The 18081-nt window shown below is 35.2% G+C and overlaps 1 protein-coding gene and 1 long non-coding RNA gene across 2 annotated transcripts; one reads left to right on the top strand and one right to left on the bottom strand.

Moving 5' to 3' along the window:
* Positions 1–1650: 1650 nt before the first annotated feature.
* LOC131932772 (proteasome subunit alpha type-3) lies at positions 1651–9570 on the bottom strand (the record flags this gene model as incomplete). The annotated part of the gene is given in 10 exon segments (XM_059289686.1): positions 1651–2177; positions 3225–3289; positions 3582–3649; positions 3807–3853; positions 4112–4177; positions 4543–4686; positions 5139–5240; positions 5460–5583; positions 5697–5779; positions 9464–9570. Coding segments are annotated over 10 exon segments (765 nt in total). The 3' UTR covers positions 1651–2132.
* Positions 9571–15900: 6330 nt separating this feature from the next.
* LOC131932771 (uncharacterized) lies at positions 15901–17181 on the top strand. Its single transcript, XR_009384709.1, has 3 exons — positions 15901–16036; positions 16576–16699; positions 17028–17181. It is a non-coding gene; the product is annotated as an uncharacterized LOC131932771 (long non-coding RNA).
* The last annotated feature ends 900 nt before the right edge of the window (positions 17182–18081 follow it).

Raw genomic sequence — 18081 nt, 5'->3', positions numbered from 1 at the left:
AACGTCCCTTAGTCCAGTGGCGTCGCAATTTCGGGTGTCAACCGATGCGGCACTTCGTGGTGTAAACAAAGTGTATATAATTATGTACAGTGGCGTAGCGAGGTCGGGTGTCACCCGGTGCGGCACTTAATGGTGTCACCCCCCAGAAGCGTAGCGACCCTTCCGGGGACAAACTTTCAAATTTTCGATTTGTACCCCCCCCCCCTCAAACTTTCGATTTGCATTCCCCCCCCCCTCAAACTTTCGATTTGAACCCCCCCTCTCCCTCAAGTTTTTCTCTATATATTTTGCTATTTTTAGCCTTGGTGTCACCCCCCTAAATGGTGTCACCTGTGCTGGCCGCACCCCCGCCCGCCCCCCCCCCCCTCGCTACGCCTCTGTATATGTATATATATATATATATATATATATATATATATATATATATATATATATATATATATATATATATATATATACACGTATGTGTATAAGCTTTAGTCACTTTTTTCTCTAAAGTTAGCGCGTTTACGTCATGGTGCCACCCCTCCACCATGTAATAATTGTGGATTTGTACTTAACAGACTATTTAACTTTAATTAATGATTAATAGAACTGGCAAAAAGCATATTTCTTTTGTACATTTTGCAATATTTTGCCTTGGCGTCACACCTTTAAATGGTGTCACCCGGTGCTGTCTGCACACCCCCACCCAGCTACGCCTCTGCCTTAGTCCACCCAGATCTGATGGGTACTTAACTCACGTCATCTGCCCAATGTGTCAATGATTGGGAAAAGATGATGACAGTGCATTATTTTTCCAGCTCTACTTCTCTGTAGATGTTCTCTTGGGTGATATCAATCTGTTCTTTAATGTATTCAACCCTAATTATTTATTCAATTTTAAAATGGTGGAAGCTTCATTACCCTATCTTTGTATTATGTGGATATAATTGTTGATTCTCAGTTTGTTTCATTTTTTTTTTGCATCTAAATTTGTCTCGGTCTGCTTAATATTCATTTCTTTCCTTATAATTATAAACACATTTTTCTGGTTTAATGTGGTAATTTCTAGTTTTTTTTTTACTTCTTTAAAAATACTTAACTTAACACTAAGAAAAAGACATGTCACACAACAAATAGCTTAATATAACAAGCTAAAGTTCGCCTTTTAGACTTGATGATCCACAAGGGACTGAAGTAGAGTTCATGCTTTTACTTTTCCTAATGCGATTCAGGTACTTATAAGAGCTGGGTGGACTTGGGTATGTCCTGCTCAATCCATACTGCATTCTGAACTTCCGACTTACAGGTTATAAGTTGAGCAAGCTTAAATATGGGGACCATCAAACAACTTATGTAAAGGAACTGTCTATAAAAATTATCATCCTCATGACCAAAAGTTTTTTTTCAACAACACTGAAGAGCCACACCAAGAAGTACCAACCTAGTTTGTAGGCACTGTATAGTTTTTTCAGTCTCTGTTGCTCAAGCGATTTTCATACTTTTAAAGGAGAGGTAACTATGCTAGATTCATGAATGATTAAGCCTCATTTGAACGTGATTTTAATTTTGTTGCAAAAATAATACTTTGTGAATCAGTGCAAACTTAATGCTATGATAAGACACCATCGACTACAAATTTGTAAAACATATACAACCCAAGACCAATAATGATTAAGTGAAATATTTATTCACATAATTTAAAAATTACATTATTCAAGATTTAAAAAAAAGTTTTAACAATTGGACATTCATTCATTCTGAAATGCATTCGCCATGAACCCAATGTAGGCCACCAAAACAGTACAGTTGTCAAACTGATCTGTAGGTTAGACATAACCCATGTATTTGTTAACCCTACATCTGCATTAAAGATTTAACCTTATTAAATACAATGATGGTTGTTTTTTAATTAATTTATTACTCAATATAGTCCTGAAACAGGGTCATTTGATCAAAACTTTACAAAAAAAAAAAAAAGCTTCAAACCAAGTTCTATAATAATAGAAACGTAAGCAATGCTAAAAAGTGAGTTTAGTATTTAACTTTGTCCAAACCATCAGTTCCATTTTATTTTATAATATGACATTCAGTTGTATTAACATCTCATATGTAACGCAAACTTTCAAACAGGTGTATCATCATTTGTTCTACAGATCCTCATCATCTGAGTCATCAGATTCTTCTAGTGCCTCCTGCAAAAGAATAACAAATATATCTGTTAGCATTAGAAATACATATTTAACCCTTTACTTTAGTACAATGCAGCTATGCTGATGGTCATTTTAAAATGTAAACAATGCATAAGCAGTGAGAGAGAGTGCCCTCCTCCACTGACAAGTGTGTATAGTATGGCAGAACTGTACAGCAAGGCTAGAGTAGGTTGTGAATTGGATCGAATGTGTGGAGATCATTGGAGGCATAATGTTACAAAAAAAGGTGTCATTTTTGTGAGTGCCTTCGAGTTCTAGTGATTGATTGTGTTCTTTTTCTTCTTTGTTCCACCTGGCTCAACAAGCCAATAAACATCATAGGCCAAGTGTAACAGCACCTGAGATTATTCTTACATGGTACAGTCAAATGTGCCTATACCATGTATTGTTGACTTATTGCCGCATAGTAATGGATGTCTTGCAGGTAACCAGATAACAAATATACTGTAAGTCATGAGTCCAGATCACCAAAAACATGTCTGTAGGACATCCCTGAGTCCACCCAGCTCTGATGGGTACACGACTCACGTTAGGGAAACAAAGATGGCTAAGCCTAGTGTTGACCACATTATCCTTCAAATGCAGAGGTCAATTAAACCCATGAGCTCTACTTCATCTACCACATGTGTCTTGGAAAAGACGGTGATAAAGTTAAACAACTATCTTAATTAAGGCACTATAATAAAAATACCATGGTTATATTTTTAATTAATCATCGCTGAATAATAATCAGTCTACAAATTAAAACGCCTCTATGGCTGAATCAGGCTTGATTATAATGTAACTGTAATAGTGATATAAAAAAAAATAGTTCCAGAAACTAAGCTGAATTTTTATCCCCACAACTTTATTAGAAAAATAGTTAATTAAAGGTTTGGTTTTTTTCCTGGGATTAATATTTTTATTAATTAGAAGTAAATTATCAAGCCAGTTAAAACTCAGACATTTAGACTATTTACCCGATTAATGCTGTTTTTGTTTTTAAATAATTTTTCAAAAAGTGTAGTATAATAAAATTTTGGAAACTACCTTGGCATATTTTTCAGCTTCAATGTAAACTTCAGGTGGAACAAGTTCATGCCTATTTCCCGTATCTGAGAAAATTAATGGTTTAAGTAAGTAAATATTAACTTGTATATCTATATTTATATACTAAAACATATTCACTCTTAATTTCCTAATTAACACTAATATCTCTCCTCAATCTAACAATTTCTAATAGATTTATCACTACACACATTAAAGATGATTTCATATTTTGAAAAATCTTACATGAGTTTAATAACAATCCTCTAAAACAAAATTTTTTTTAAAAAGACAATGAATGCAGTTAAATAATTCTACTTGAACAGCCTTAAAGTTTATCCAAGAAAAAAAATTATTTACCAGCTCCAACCCAACTAAGCTCTAGCTCAAATGATTTGTCTTTGACTTCATCATGGACAATGTAAATTCTAGAAAAACAGAGAGAAAAGAAATCTTTAAAATTTCTTAAATTAATTTAATTATGAATTGAATTTAACTATTTTATTTAAAAAATTATATGTCAAACTTTGAGAATAATGATTATAAAATAAGCATTATTATTTGAATACCAAAAACCATACATACATTTTTGCAACTTCTTTCACAAGTTCTTTAATAGTCATGTCTTTCATCTGAATCACAAGGAGAAGAAAATGGCAGTTTAACATCTCATCAAACATTATTGTATATGCAACAGTTGTTTAGAAGAGTAAATAAATAAAAATCATTAAATTAAGGGTCAATTCATTTCAAGACCAAAAAAAAAAATAATCTAACAGACTGTTTAAGCTGTAAGGTAGTATTAGCTATGCATTAATTTAATTAAACCTAGCCTTATAGAATGTTCTTAAAATTAAACATATTATTAAGGCTTTCAATACTTTTTTTACCTTTAATTTTTCTATTTCTGTTTTGGCATTTTGTTTAGCTTTACCAATTGCACATCCATGGTAACCCTAACAGAATCAAATGTAATGTCAATGTTATATGGCATATGAATAATTTAATCATAAATTTAGTCAACAGAATACAGGAGTTTATAAGACATTTTTTTTCTTCGTTTTTCACTATAGGAAGAACTGGTCTTATTAAAGGCATAGTTAAAATAATGACAAAAAAACTTAACATTTCTATACGAAAGATTATAACAGCTACAGTTGTGCAATAGTGCACTTCAATACTTGATATACAAATAGTAGAGCAAAATAGTACAGTACAAGGCTTTAAAAAGATTGTATTTTCGTAGGCTACAAAAGCAATACGAGTAAATAGATATAACTTCAAACCTAGCCTGCAATAACAAGATACCAAATCTACCTACCCATGAAACCCCTGATGGTTCTACGAGATACATCTGTGGACCATCTTTCTCAATCGAACCAATAATCAAGCTCACACCAAACGGACGCACAGAACTGTACAAAGTGTGCGCGTGTACATAACCAGCTACACGCTCTGTCAAATGCTGGTGAGAAATTAAAGATTCATTTTATCAACATATTTGTATTACTTTAATGATATTTTAAATAAAAAATTAAAACAATCTTTAAATTAAAGATTCATTTTATAACATATTTGTATTACGTTAATGATATTTTAAATAAAAAATTAAAACAATCTTTAACACGAAAAGAAACAACATTAAAACTACAGATGACCAGGACAGTTTTACAAAAAGTTTGAGCTACAAAATAATGGGTTAGTGCTACACAATTTCCTAGAGCATAATCTAAGTGAGTCAAATTGACAGGAGCACTGGTAAAAAGTGATGTCAGGACATTCTTATGACATGTCTAACAACAGAGATATATAAAGATCTAAATGAAAAAAACAACAGATTGGAAACAACAACGGATTTACATAATAAAAACCTTACTACCACTGAAAGGAAAATAAATACTGTGGTTAAGAACTTACTTTAAGAGGTATAGCATCACCATAACTACTTCTGTAGCTTGAAGCTTCAACCCTGGCTCTATCAATCAAATGTCTAGCATCAGCATTGAGTCCAGCTACAGCCTGTGATATATAATTACAATAACTCATTAAATGCAAGAATACAATATGAAGTATAACTGTTCAAGTTATTATTCCTAGTAACTACTAGGAAAATGAAAATTAATGCAAGTAGTAATGCCAATGAAAGTAAAATGATTACAGAGCAGTTCAATAACCAATCAGTTAAAAATGTGAGGATACGAAACAAAAAAAAAATCAAAATGGTAAAACTTTACTTACTGCACCTATATGACGATCGATATTAAGAATTCTTTTGTTGTCTCCTTTTTCATACAACTTTGAGGTAATTAGCTTTTCTACTCCAAATACAACACCATCTTTTCCTCGTATTCCAATAGCAGTTCTGTTTCACATAAAAATAAAATAGCATAAATTACTAATTATTACTGATTAAATTTTACTCCATATCAGCACTATTTCAAACTTGTGAAATTAAAAAGAAAAAAAGTAGCTTACCCACTATTTTCTACTGCCTTTTGAGCATATTCTACCTGAAAGACTCTTCCATCAGGAGAGAATTGAGAAGCAGAGAGATCATACTAAAAAAAAATAAAACAACACTGAGTTTAAAATAATATGGAATTCCATTAAGCCTCAATACTACAATACAATTAATACATTACATTTACAAGCTTTGGCCGATTTTACGCACCTAAAATGATAGATTACCATAGATCTATATTAAAAAATGGCAATTTCACGATATAGCGTCGGAAATTATCTGTTTGTTGAGTTTCAGTAACATTTGTTATTGTAAACCATAGTTTATTTGACTGTTGTAATAAAAATAAAAGTTGAGTGCATTAAATTAATGTTTTGACTTAATTTAATGTTTAATTGACAGAAAATTAGCAACAATTAGTACATCTAAATATTATTAATAAAGTTAAATTTAGTAATTAATGATTTTCTAAGAAACAGAAAAAAAGTTGCAGAAGATTTGCGTCACCAACTAGTTCTAGATCTAGATCTTGCAAAATAAGACGATTAGATTTAATAAAGTTAAAAGTAGTAAGAAGAACTAGAACATTGTTTAGTAGCAGCAATATTAGCACATACACTAAAAATAATTAGAAATAGAAAATAAGTAGCAAAACAGCATTTAAAAATCAATCCATGCACATTTTTAAACACTATGTATTAAAAATAATATGGCGGCAAATAAATGATGGTTTACAGTATTTTCTGTGGTTTCCAGAATCGCTCGACAGACAAGGCCATGGTTTTTCTGTTTTTTACTGCTGTACAATTCCGTAATAATAACCAACGCTATAGATTTTTACCTAAAAAAACAGCCACAATGGGAGAATTTGTATACCGGTGTCCAATAATGGAATCTTCTTTAAAATAGGGGTGTTAGTTACGTTACTGGTAGTTAACTAAATAGGCCTACACACATGGCTGGCTAATGTCAATGGCATGCTAACACTGTCCCTAACCCTGGTCCTACCATACGCCTAACCCTAAAAATTTCTAACCCCATAAAATTAAAATTAGTTGAGATTACCTACTTACTACTAGATCTACTACTGTACTAGTTACTAACAACCCAACACATCTATTTTATGGAAGAGTCTATTATCAGACACCGCTATGGGTGTCTTATGACGTCCACACGCGGGGGGGGGGGGGTCCAGAAAAAAATTGACTTTTGTGGACGCATATGGACTTGTATAAGGTAGTATTTCTCGCTAACCCGGAGGCGTGGCCGGTTGCTAACAACAATATGGCGTACGGATCGGATGCATGACTTCCGACGATTTTTCGTCTTAGTTCCAGAGACCTTCTTAGAATTACTTTAAAAAATGTTTATCACGAGTAAAATGGCGGGTTTTCACGCTATAAAAACATGCTATAGGTGGCAAGGCTAAATATGCCAGAAAAGCATTTTAAAATTTGCTTTGGAGAATGAAGGCTAAATTTAAAAGTCGGTCTCATTAAAATTAATAGAACTTCTAAAATATCAGCCCGGAGGTCACAAAAATGAATTGGAGGTTGTAGAACTATTAGGTTTATCATTATATGAAGAAATAAATCAAATATTGCATGCGCTTTTTAAAATAAGACACGACTTTTGAATGACAACCAAATTTATTTATTTTTTTAAACCACGTGACCGCTATTTGATGATCACTAGTGGGGAACTTCCGGTACATGGCCACTTAAAAAGTCTAACCTATTTGTGGTTTTCTTTAGCTTCAAGCGTAAGAAGAGTTGTCATGGAGAGGTGTGTTGTGCATTTTTGTGAGTGTCAATAAATATTAAATTAAGTAATTTCGTTTAAAACGAACTAAAACGTTAAAATTAGTGCGTAATGGATTTAATATGGATGTCTATCATTCAGTAGTCATGTTTAATTTGAAATTTGGGTAAATTCTAGATTTAGTAAGAAAAACTAGTAGGCCTATAAGTAAAAAAGTGGATTTTTGTGGACGGGGGGGGGAGGGGGTGTCTCCAAAATCCAAAAAAAAAAATTGTGGACGTCGTAAATGGATGACCCCTATCTATAATCATCCAAAAAGGGAGCCTCTGCTAATAAAGTAAAATGAGTAGATCTAGGCCTAAAATAAAATGGCCGATGCTAGCCGGAATAAGATACGCATGCCCAATGGAAACTATGACTTGCCTTCGCTGCGATGTTTTCGATGGTACTGCGCATGCATGTGTTTACAACCGCAGAACCCTAACACCAACCCTAATCCTATCCCTAACCCTTTCCCTAATGACCTATCCCTAACCCTAGGCTTTTTGATGAGAATTACAGAATGATTTTTTTTATTAAAAATGTATCAATAATAGCTAGAACACTAGTAAACTAAGCTAATTTAGCATATTTTAACTTTCTGTGTAAAGTCATTATTACTGAAAAAAAATTCCAAAGTCAGGTCAGTCTGTGGCAACCTCCAATGAACTTGACAGAAGGAAAAAAAACTTGACCCGTGACCTTCATTAAAACAGAATTTGCTTTTGTTTGTTTTTTAATTTTCAGTATACATGTGCTTAATCTTACCCAATAAGTGATAAAAATTTGAAAATTAATTTTAATTACTGGTGTAAAGTGACATAAACAGCTTAATAAACACGTGTTTTCTTGAGGGGGTGTGGCCCGGGTGTGGCACATCCTGACATCGCATTGTTTGTAACTTTATATTTCTGTGTTTTATGACTATATTTGTTCACAATCAGCATGCTATGCTTTTAATTTTGATAAAGGGTAAGTATACCAAGTTACAAAACCTGAAATCTAACTAATAATTCATACTTTCAGTTTAAAAAATAATGAAAACGATCATCAATGAAGAAAGCGTAAACATTCTATTTTTAGGTGTGACATAAAAAAACAGTCATAAATCTAGCCAAATGATTGGATTCTTGCGCAGCACACATTTTCCCGCGCCTCGTTTTCACTAAGCAAGATTATAATAAAATGGCATTATTGGGGGGTGATCGTTTTCCCACGCACATATCTCATTAACACGCCAAATTATTACCAGTTAATGGTAATGTGTGTAAAATTAATACTTTAAAGTTTACATCTGACATAAGCTGGTTTGCATCTGGAAGCGATATGTAAGAGTTATTTGATATAAAAGACAAGAATTCATAGAGCTACTTTCACTAAGGCGCCGCTTGCGAGACAAACAAAGGAATTAGGCCAAAAGTAGATCCGACAATTCTTAAATAACAGACTTAAATAGAAACGGATAGTTCCGATTTCTTAAATTAACGATGGCTTCGTAATCATTAGTTTTATCGCTCTACCCATTAGTGAAAGCGAAACTGGTCGCCATTTTTGGTAAGCGCATGAGCCGTGAGATGGCTTCAAAACAACAAACCCGGAAGCTGCGAATTCGAACGGCCTACCCTAACCCTAATCACTAAATCCTACCCCTAACCCTCATTCTAGCCCTAACCCTAGGTCACTGCTATCTTTTGCCGACTAAGTGGAGATGTTGGGGAGAAAAATCTTCTTCCGAGTAGATTTAGATCTATTAGTCACTTCGAAATAAAATCGAGCTTTCTCCACTCGTCGGTCGAAATAACTGAAATAACAAACACAACGATAGACCAGGTCTACTCGACTACTTTTCCTATTATAGATCTAATATGCTGAAGATTTACTGACAAAATAATGCAAAAATGAAACTAATCTGTTGCGTTTAGAATCTATCTAGACTAGGCTAGTAATAAAATAATCATTTAAAATTAAAATAGTAATTTACCCCAGTGCCTATGGAACTCATGTTTTCGTCGTTGTAAAAGCTTTGTCATGTACATTAAAAAGTTTAACTACTTCCGAACGAATACGTTTTAAAAATTACATTTTACGCAAAAAAAAAATGTTCCAGTAATATGCTTTTTTTTTTAAATGAATATATAAACTAGATCTAGATAGATATATATTTAAGATTGTAATGTTTTCTTTTTGAAAATGTAAGGGATTATAGTTGTAAATAAAAAAAACAGCCTAGTTTACTTAATGTTTTTTGTGCAAAAAAATTCAAGTTTTTAAATAACCCATTCCATTTTAAAAGAAACAGTCTAGTCCTAAATATCAGAAATCTTGGCCTTGTCTAGAACCATAATTATATTTAGATCTAGGTCTATATCAAATAATTTATCAGTATTTCTCTTCTTCATCATTCTCACATACGCATAAAAGTGAGAAGTGTCAATATTCGAAAAAAAGTTTTCAAGAACAAAATACGTAAAAATTAACAAAGAAATAGAAAAACGACATAAGGCATAAGGCGCGGAGGCCTTTTTTCACAATGCCCTTTAAAAAAACATAGTATAGACTTATAGAATTATATATATATATATATATATATATATATATATATATATATATATATATATATATATATATATATATATATATATATATATATATATGAGAATCTCCGTCAAAACACGGGACTTGACATTGGAGACAAGGGACTTGACATCAAGACATGAGACTAGAAATCTATACATGGGACATGACATCAAGACAGACATCAAGACATGGGACTTGACATTAAGACATGAAACTTCACATCAAAAGACGGGACTTGACATCAAGACATAAGACTAGAAATCTATACATGGGACATGACACCAAGACATGGGACTTGACATCAAGACATAAGACTAGAAATGTATACATGGGACATGACATCAAGACATGGGACTTCACATCAAACATGGGACTTGACATTGGAGACAAGGGACTTCACATCAAGACATGAGACTAGAAATGTATACATTGGGACATGACATCAAGACATGAGACTAGAAATCTATACATGGGACATGACATCAAGACATGGGACGTGACATCAAGACATGAAACTTCACATCAAAACACGGGACATGACATCAAGACATGAGACTAGAAATCTATACATGGGACATGACATCAAGACATGGGACTTGACATCAAGACATGAGACTTCACATCAAACATGGGATTTGACATTGGAGACAAGGGACTTCACATCAAGACATGAGACTAGAAATGTATACATTGGGGCATGACATCAAGACATGGGACTTGACATCAAGACATGGGACTTGACATCAAGACATGAGACTAGAAATGTATACATTGGAACATGACATCAAGACATGGGACTTGACATCAAGACATGGAACTTGACTTAGGACGTCATCAAGGCATAGGATATAAAATTCGACAACTGGGATGACACCTAGATCACCTTGTCCATTTAGAAGCTGCGTTGAATGTTTCTTTTAGCAACTACAGTCCAACTACTCCTTCTTAATAAAATTTTTACGCACCAAACAAATGTTTGTTTAGTAAAATTAAAAAGGATATTCCTGCATTGTGTCATTCGATTGGCATGGGAATGTGCTTTTCCGGAAGTTTTAAATACAATAAGAGAAGAAAAAAATTGATAAAATTAGCAACGTATAGATAGAGAATCTAAATCTACATTGTTAAAAAAGTATGGATAAGCCTAGAGGATGGGAGAGTTTACCTCCCCATATTATTATTAAGATCTTGAAACTATTGCCGCCAAACGATATTGGGATTGCAGCACAGGTGATTATTGTTACATAATCTAAACATCTGAGCTTATTATGTTATAATATATGGGGTAATTATTAATTAATCTGATCATCTGATGGTATGGTAATGGCTTATAAGTTATAAACATAAGACTGCCTCTGAGATTTATTTTCCTGATTCTAAATATTTTTGCAAACATTTCTGCAGCTTAGAATAATAGAATAAAACAAATTGACACCACTAGTAATAATTAGGTAAAGACAGGATTCAACAGAAACACAAGACAACAGCCGATACAAATACAAGGCAACAACCTATATATATATATATATATATATATATATATATATATATATATATATATATATATATATATATATATATATATATATATATATATATATATGCATGACAAAAACAAAGAAATTCAATACAACATATATAAAAAAATACGATAACATCTGTAAAGCTATACTTAAGTCCACATCAAATCTAATCCGTTTGTTCAAATACGTATACCAGTAACATTTGCGGAGAAGACTAATTGATCAATGCTTGCATTATTTTTAAAGGTTTGCCATCAATTGAAGCAGTTAAGCCAGGAGCCATGTCTGTGGCGCACATGGACATTAGAGTTTGACGGAAAAAATGATAAAAAAGGTTCGAGATTATAAGACTTAAAAACATTTAAAAATTTCTTTAAAAGTAGGCCGGCCAATAAATTATGGAGAAAGACAGCGGAAGGAGAGGCAAGGACTGTAGGGTTTACGTGGACTCAACTAAAGAGAGCCCTTCAGGGCAGAGTTTTTTCCAGGTATCTCTTCGGCCCTCGCCACCCCCCCCCCCCCACCCCGAACGGAATGGAATTTATATAGAAAATATATACTTTTACCAGGTTCCGCCCTCCCCCGGAAAATTTAGTCCACCTCCCCTTCCCGGAGAAAAAAAAAGTCTGAAAGAAATACTGCTTCAAAGGCCCCCAAAGAAATATGCCGAGTTAAAATTTTTGTAGAATTAGAGAAGTTTTTTTAGAAATATTTAAAAAAAAAAAAATAGAAATTACGGCGCAAAGCCTGGGCATTAAGTTGTGAGGAGTCATATGAAGCGCAAGTGTCAACTGATGCCCCCCCCCCCCTCCCGCATTGCGGGGTCTGGCGGCACTGTAGTTCCGCCCCTGATTAGGCCTACACAATAATAGAAGTATTTTATCTAACATCGAGAGTAGAAAGTGTGTAACGTTGACTAAATTTATTGGGTAGTTGCCAGTGGCGGAACTAAAAAGAAAGCCCCCCCCCCCCCCCCACAGCAGAATTTTTTGTCGCATGTATATATATATATATATATATATATATATATATATATATATATATATATATATATATATATATATATATATATATATATATATATATATATATATATATATATATATATATATATATATATATATATATATATATACCGAAAACAAGGGTCGCTCTTATGGACACATGTTTGTTTTCCATCTGGCACACGAATAAATCAAAGGTTTTCCAACACGCGAGCTGGCCCCATTCAGTTTTCCAAGTGAGAAGCACTGACTCACTAAATCTAGTCCAACACACCAAACTGACGCCAATTTTATGAAGTTTTCATCAAAACGTTACCAATCGTGTATTTATAGACGTGTGACCTGTTTTCCAGAAGTTTAAATAAATGTGAACAATCTCGGCAGTTGGATCTTAGTTGTTAGGGCGCGGCTGTGTCCACACTACCAACTAGACACACCAAGGCATGCTGTAACTGTAAGTCCCACGGCGACGGCCCAGATGTCAAGGGGAATCAAGAGGCTCTTGGAGCTACCGGTTACATTACTGCACGAGTGATGGGTTTACATTTCGTCATCGAATGTAGTAGCGAGACTTATCCCTAGTGTTGTGTGCACTTTTAAATGACTGCCGGGGCCAAACTTCTCATGTGTGATGCGCTTCGGACGAGTCCCATCGGTGGTTTCAGAAGTAGCCCCCTATGTATAGCATACACAATAAGTGGACCCCAGGTGCAAAGATAGCCACTGAGGATCTTGGGGCGCTTAATCACAAATGTCCGTGGGGCGTCGACACTCCAATATGTAAACAAACGCTAGGCCCAGTGGCGTAGCGAGGTCGGGTGTCACCCGGTGCGGCACTTAATGGTGTCATCCCCCCAGAGGCGTTGCGACCCTTCCCGGGGACAAACTTTTCATGTTTTTGATTTGCACCCCCCCTCTCAAACTTTCGATTTGCACCCCCCCCCTCAAACTTTCGATTGCGCCCCCCCCCCCCTCAAGTTTTTCTCTATATATTTTGCTATTTTTTGCCTTGGTGTCACCCCCCCCCCTAAATTGTGTCACCCGGTGCGGTCCGCACCTCCCGCCCCCCCCCCCCCCCTCGCTACGCCCCTGGCTAGGCCTATGACAGAAACCTTTACCGGGGCTGTACTCAACAGCTTCATAGCTTTTCATGGCGATCGGATGAATGATGCAGTAATGCATAAAAGGTAGAAACGTGTTTTTCACTAATACAACTGTATGTGGCCAGCTCTTTAGATATATCACACTATGGCGATCAAGTCCATTTTTTTTGCTCTATCCTTTTGTAATCACGAGTCCGACCGCCCCCCGTTCACATCTATCTTCTATATATATAATTCTCTTCTTCGAGCCGTTAGAAAACAAGCTGCAAACGCTCTCCCTACCTCCCCACCCCTACATGGTTTTAGTGAGCTGTGTTCACTCTAAATGTTTACAAGCAGAGCCAACGATTTTAAACGTAGGGGGGGGGGGGGAGGGAGGGGGGAGGGAAGGAAGGGGGGGGGGAGGAGGGGGGGGAGGGAAGGAAGGGGGGGGGGTTATGGTCCTTAACGAGCTACTTATAGTGTTTTAAAGAAATATTTTCAGTGTCAGCGTTGGTACTGGTGAATTCACAAATTATGAATTATTGAAAATTAGAAACAACTAAATAGCGGCGTATGTTATGCCGCGGGCCGGCTCGTACAAAATAAAACTTTATATATATATTAGATAACAGAATTCAAATTTATATATTAGATATATTTATTATATCTAAAACTACTTTTATAGGTATTAGATCAGTTCTCATAGCCAAAAGGTTTGCTAAATCAATACGGAACTTACACGTAAAATGCATCAACCACGAGTTAGAAGGAACTAGCGATCTCGCAATAAAAAGATTGAAACAAGTTTTTAAATCGATCAAGGAGTCTGATCTAAGAATCTTTGAAATGGAGGGCTTGGTGCTGGATACAAAGCCAGATAATATTAAAACAGGCTTCGCAAAATCGATGATGGCGTTTCTGAGGGTGCAGACTAACCTGCAGGCAAGTGCTAGACTTTAGCCATGACTGAGACCAACCTTTTCTTGACCTTTATGGGTATGAGGGACTCGAGATATAATCTTTTAATTTCTCTCACTTGTATTGCTAGACCCTTTTCTCTCATCTATTTTGATTTAACCGTCATTTCTCTCATAATTAGTCTCAACTATATTGTTAAACCCATTATTTGTCTCACCTATATTGTTAGACCCATACAGAGTTTCTTCCAGGCATCTCTTCGGAATCCCCCCCCCCCGAAGAAAGTCTATCCCCCCCCCCCCCAGAACGAGATGGAATTTATATAGTAAAAATATACTTTTACTAGTATCCGCCCCCCCCCCCCCCGGAAAAAATCAAGTGCCCCCCCCCCCCGGAGAAAAAAGTCTGGAAGAAACACTGGACCCATAATTTCTCTCACATATATTGCTAGACCCATAATTTCTCTCATCTATATTGTTAGACCCATAGTCGGTAAAGCTCATGGTTGCTAAACCGAAAGTCTCGAGTTCGGACCCTCGGGTGGCTGAGGCTCGTTAGCTGGGGACAGCCACTCTTCTAGGAGAGACAACTCCAAAATCAAACAACTGCTGCCTTGTAGTTTGTTCTTGGTTGGACAAAGGCTATAGAAGCAAATCCAAAAAGAAAAGCAAGCTGAAATCGGAGTCAATAGCCTCAATGGAGCATAAGAAGTTGACACGTATACTTAATTGTGTTGGGGGGGATTCCTTCCAACATTAAAATTAAGAACGAAGATGAAGAAAGAAGAAGTCAGATTCATACTTTCATCTATGGCTATATTGTTAGACCTATAATTTCTCTCACCTTTATTGAAAGCTACTAGACCCATACTTTCTCTCACTCATTACGTAGATTATACTCAGAACATTTGTATTTTTGTGACCTCCTCAACCTAAGCCCCACTTTTCAAATTTGTCTTCTATTTAAGATAAATTAAAATTTCCAAATTTCATATCGCTTCACTTGAAGATTATATTTTTGTTCAATGCCAAGTTTGAAAGAAATATCCATACAAGTTTGAAATTTTCCCTTAATTGAGTTTAAATGAACTAATTACACAGAAATATTAAGCACGCATGAAACGAATTTTTAAATATGTAAAAGTTAGACTTTGGATTCTGATTAAACAAAATTTGTGATCCTAACTTATTATCCATTTCTTCAATGTTTCTATCATTTGTTATAGTCAATTGCTCCTAGTGCGTAGTATTATAGTATTCTTACTTGAACTCGAATCTTCTGACAGAAATTTTCAATAAGAGACTGCAGCATTGAAATGATGAACGTCGTAGAATTCCTACAAAGTTATCAGTGTCAGTAACTAGCATACGCTTAGTACGTTTCATTTGATGTCTTGGACTCCAATGGGTACCTCAGATGTGTTAGTGATTTTGGAACTGCCATAAAAGTAAGTCAATCATTTAAAAATGGGAGCCGGACGTTTTTCCGAATGGACACTTGCCCGAATGCGACAAATGCCCGAATGGACACTTGCCCGAATGCAACAAACGCCCGAATGAACACTTGCCCGAAGGCCGTTTTCCCGAAAAATTTTAATATTAGATAATAAATAATATTACCAAATATACATTCTTAATCTTAGTCAAAGACCCGTTGTGGTCAAAGCCCCGCTGTGGTCAAACCCCTTTGGCCATAGCCCATCTGTGATCAAAGCCACGATGTGGACAAAGCCTCTATGGTCAAACCCCTATGGTCAAAGCTCGCTGTGGTCAAACCCCCTATGGTCAAACCCCTATGGCCAAAGCACCTGTGGTCAAAGCACCTAGGATCATTGTTAGCATCCAATTAGATATTGAATTGTTATAGTCAAACCATGTTAGCTAAAGAGTTTTACTCTAGCTAAATATTTCCTCTAGCTGTAGCAATTGCCTGAAAATTTTCGTGAATAGTTTTTAAACTCACAAAATATGTTTGTTTTGTATCTAGAAGTTTGTTAACCTTGAAAGACTTGACTTGGATTACGAATATCTCGTCGGCCCTATTTTCGAGAATCTGGGATCTCTCGGAGCCACATTAAAATATTTAAACATTACAGTGACCTACGCTTATGGTAAGACAGCAGATGAAAATCTATACATAAACCTAAATTAGAAAAACCCTATACACTAAATAGAAAAGTTAATTAGGAAAAAAAACGCTCAGCACACACACACACATACACACACACACATATATATATTTATACACGCACACACACACACACACATATATATATATATATATATATATATATATATATATATATATATATATATATATATATATATATAAATAAATATATATATATATATATATATATATATATATATATATATATATATATATATATAATATATATATATATTAGTGTGTTAGCATGTGTGTACATTGTCAATTAGATGTCATAAGCGACTTGCGATGGTGGAACCTCACAAAGCTTGCCCCGAGCTCGTTGTTTCCTTAAAAGTATTGATGTATCCAGGAAGGATCATCTTGTCTCCACACATGCCGTTGGTCAGTCTGTCCATACAGTCCATACAGGACCTATACCACTTTGGGGAATGGGACCAGGTTAGTGTTGGCACATACCGAGCAGCGATTGGGTGCTGGACGGTACACATATACACACACACGCACACACACACATACGAACGCGCACACAAACGCACGCACACACAAACACAAATATGAAATATATAAAGTTGAAACGGACTCTATGCCTCGGTGACAGCGGGCGGATACTTGTGCGATACAGTGCGATAGACTGTACAGTGCGATAGACTGTACAGTGCGATAGACTGTACAGTGCGATAGACTGTACAGTGCGATAGACTGTACAGTGCGATAGACTGTACAGTGCGATAGAATGTACAGTGCGATAGACTGTACAGTGCGATAGACTATACAGTGTGATAGATTGTAAAGTACGATAGACTATAGATAGACTATTATAAGAAGGGTTACTAAAGTCTTTTATTAAATCGAATCCAGGCGTCCCCTGGCGCCCCCACCGAGTGCTATTTGGCGCCCTGGGCTTTTCCGTTAGCGCTATGGCAACTACGTTCGTTTAAGTGAGTGTAAAAGACTATGGATAAGTTGTAGTATTATAGTCGTTTTGCTAAGTTACTTTGTGTTTGTGTTTGCGTTTGTGTTTGTGTTTTCGTTTGTGTATGCGTTTGTGTTTGTATTATGTTTGCGTTTTTTGTGTGTTTTGGTCTTAGTTGGCTGTGATTAGAGTTAATTCGAAAAGTAATATATATCCTAAACACGCTAAACACAGGCAATGACGGGTACGGTACATGCTGCTTAATAAACACACGTCATGGTCCTTTACAGATATTTTTTTACAGAGGCCAATATATATATATATATATATATATATATATATATATATATATATATATATATATATATATATATATATATATATATATATATATATATATATATATC

This window comes from Physella acuta, unplaced genomic scaffold, assembly GCF_028476545.2.
Source record: "Physella acuta isolate Inbredline_101_S28 unplaced genomic scaffold, ASM2847654v3 ptg002275l, whole genome shotgun sequence".
Taxonomy (NCBI): domain Eukaryota; kingdom Metazoa; phylum Mollusca; class Gastropoda; family Physidae; genus Physella; species Physella acuta.
The sequence above is the reverse complement of the archived record's forward strand: the minus strand, read 5'-3'. Positions and strand labels throughout refer to the sequence as shown.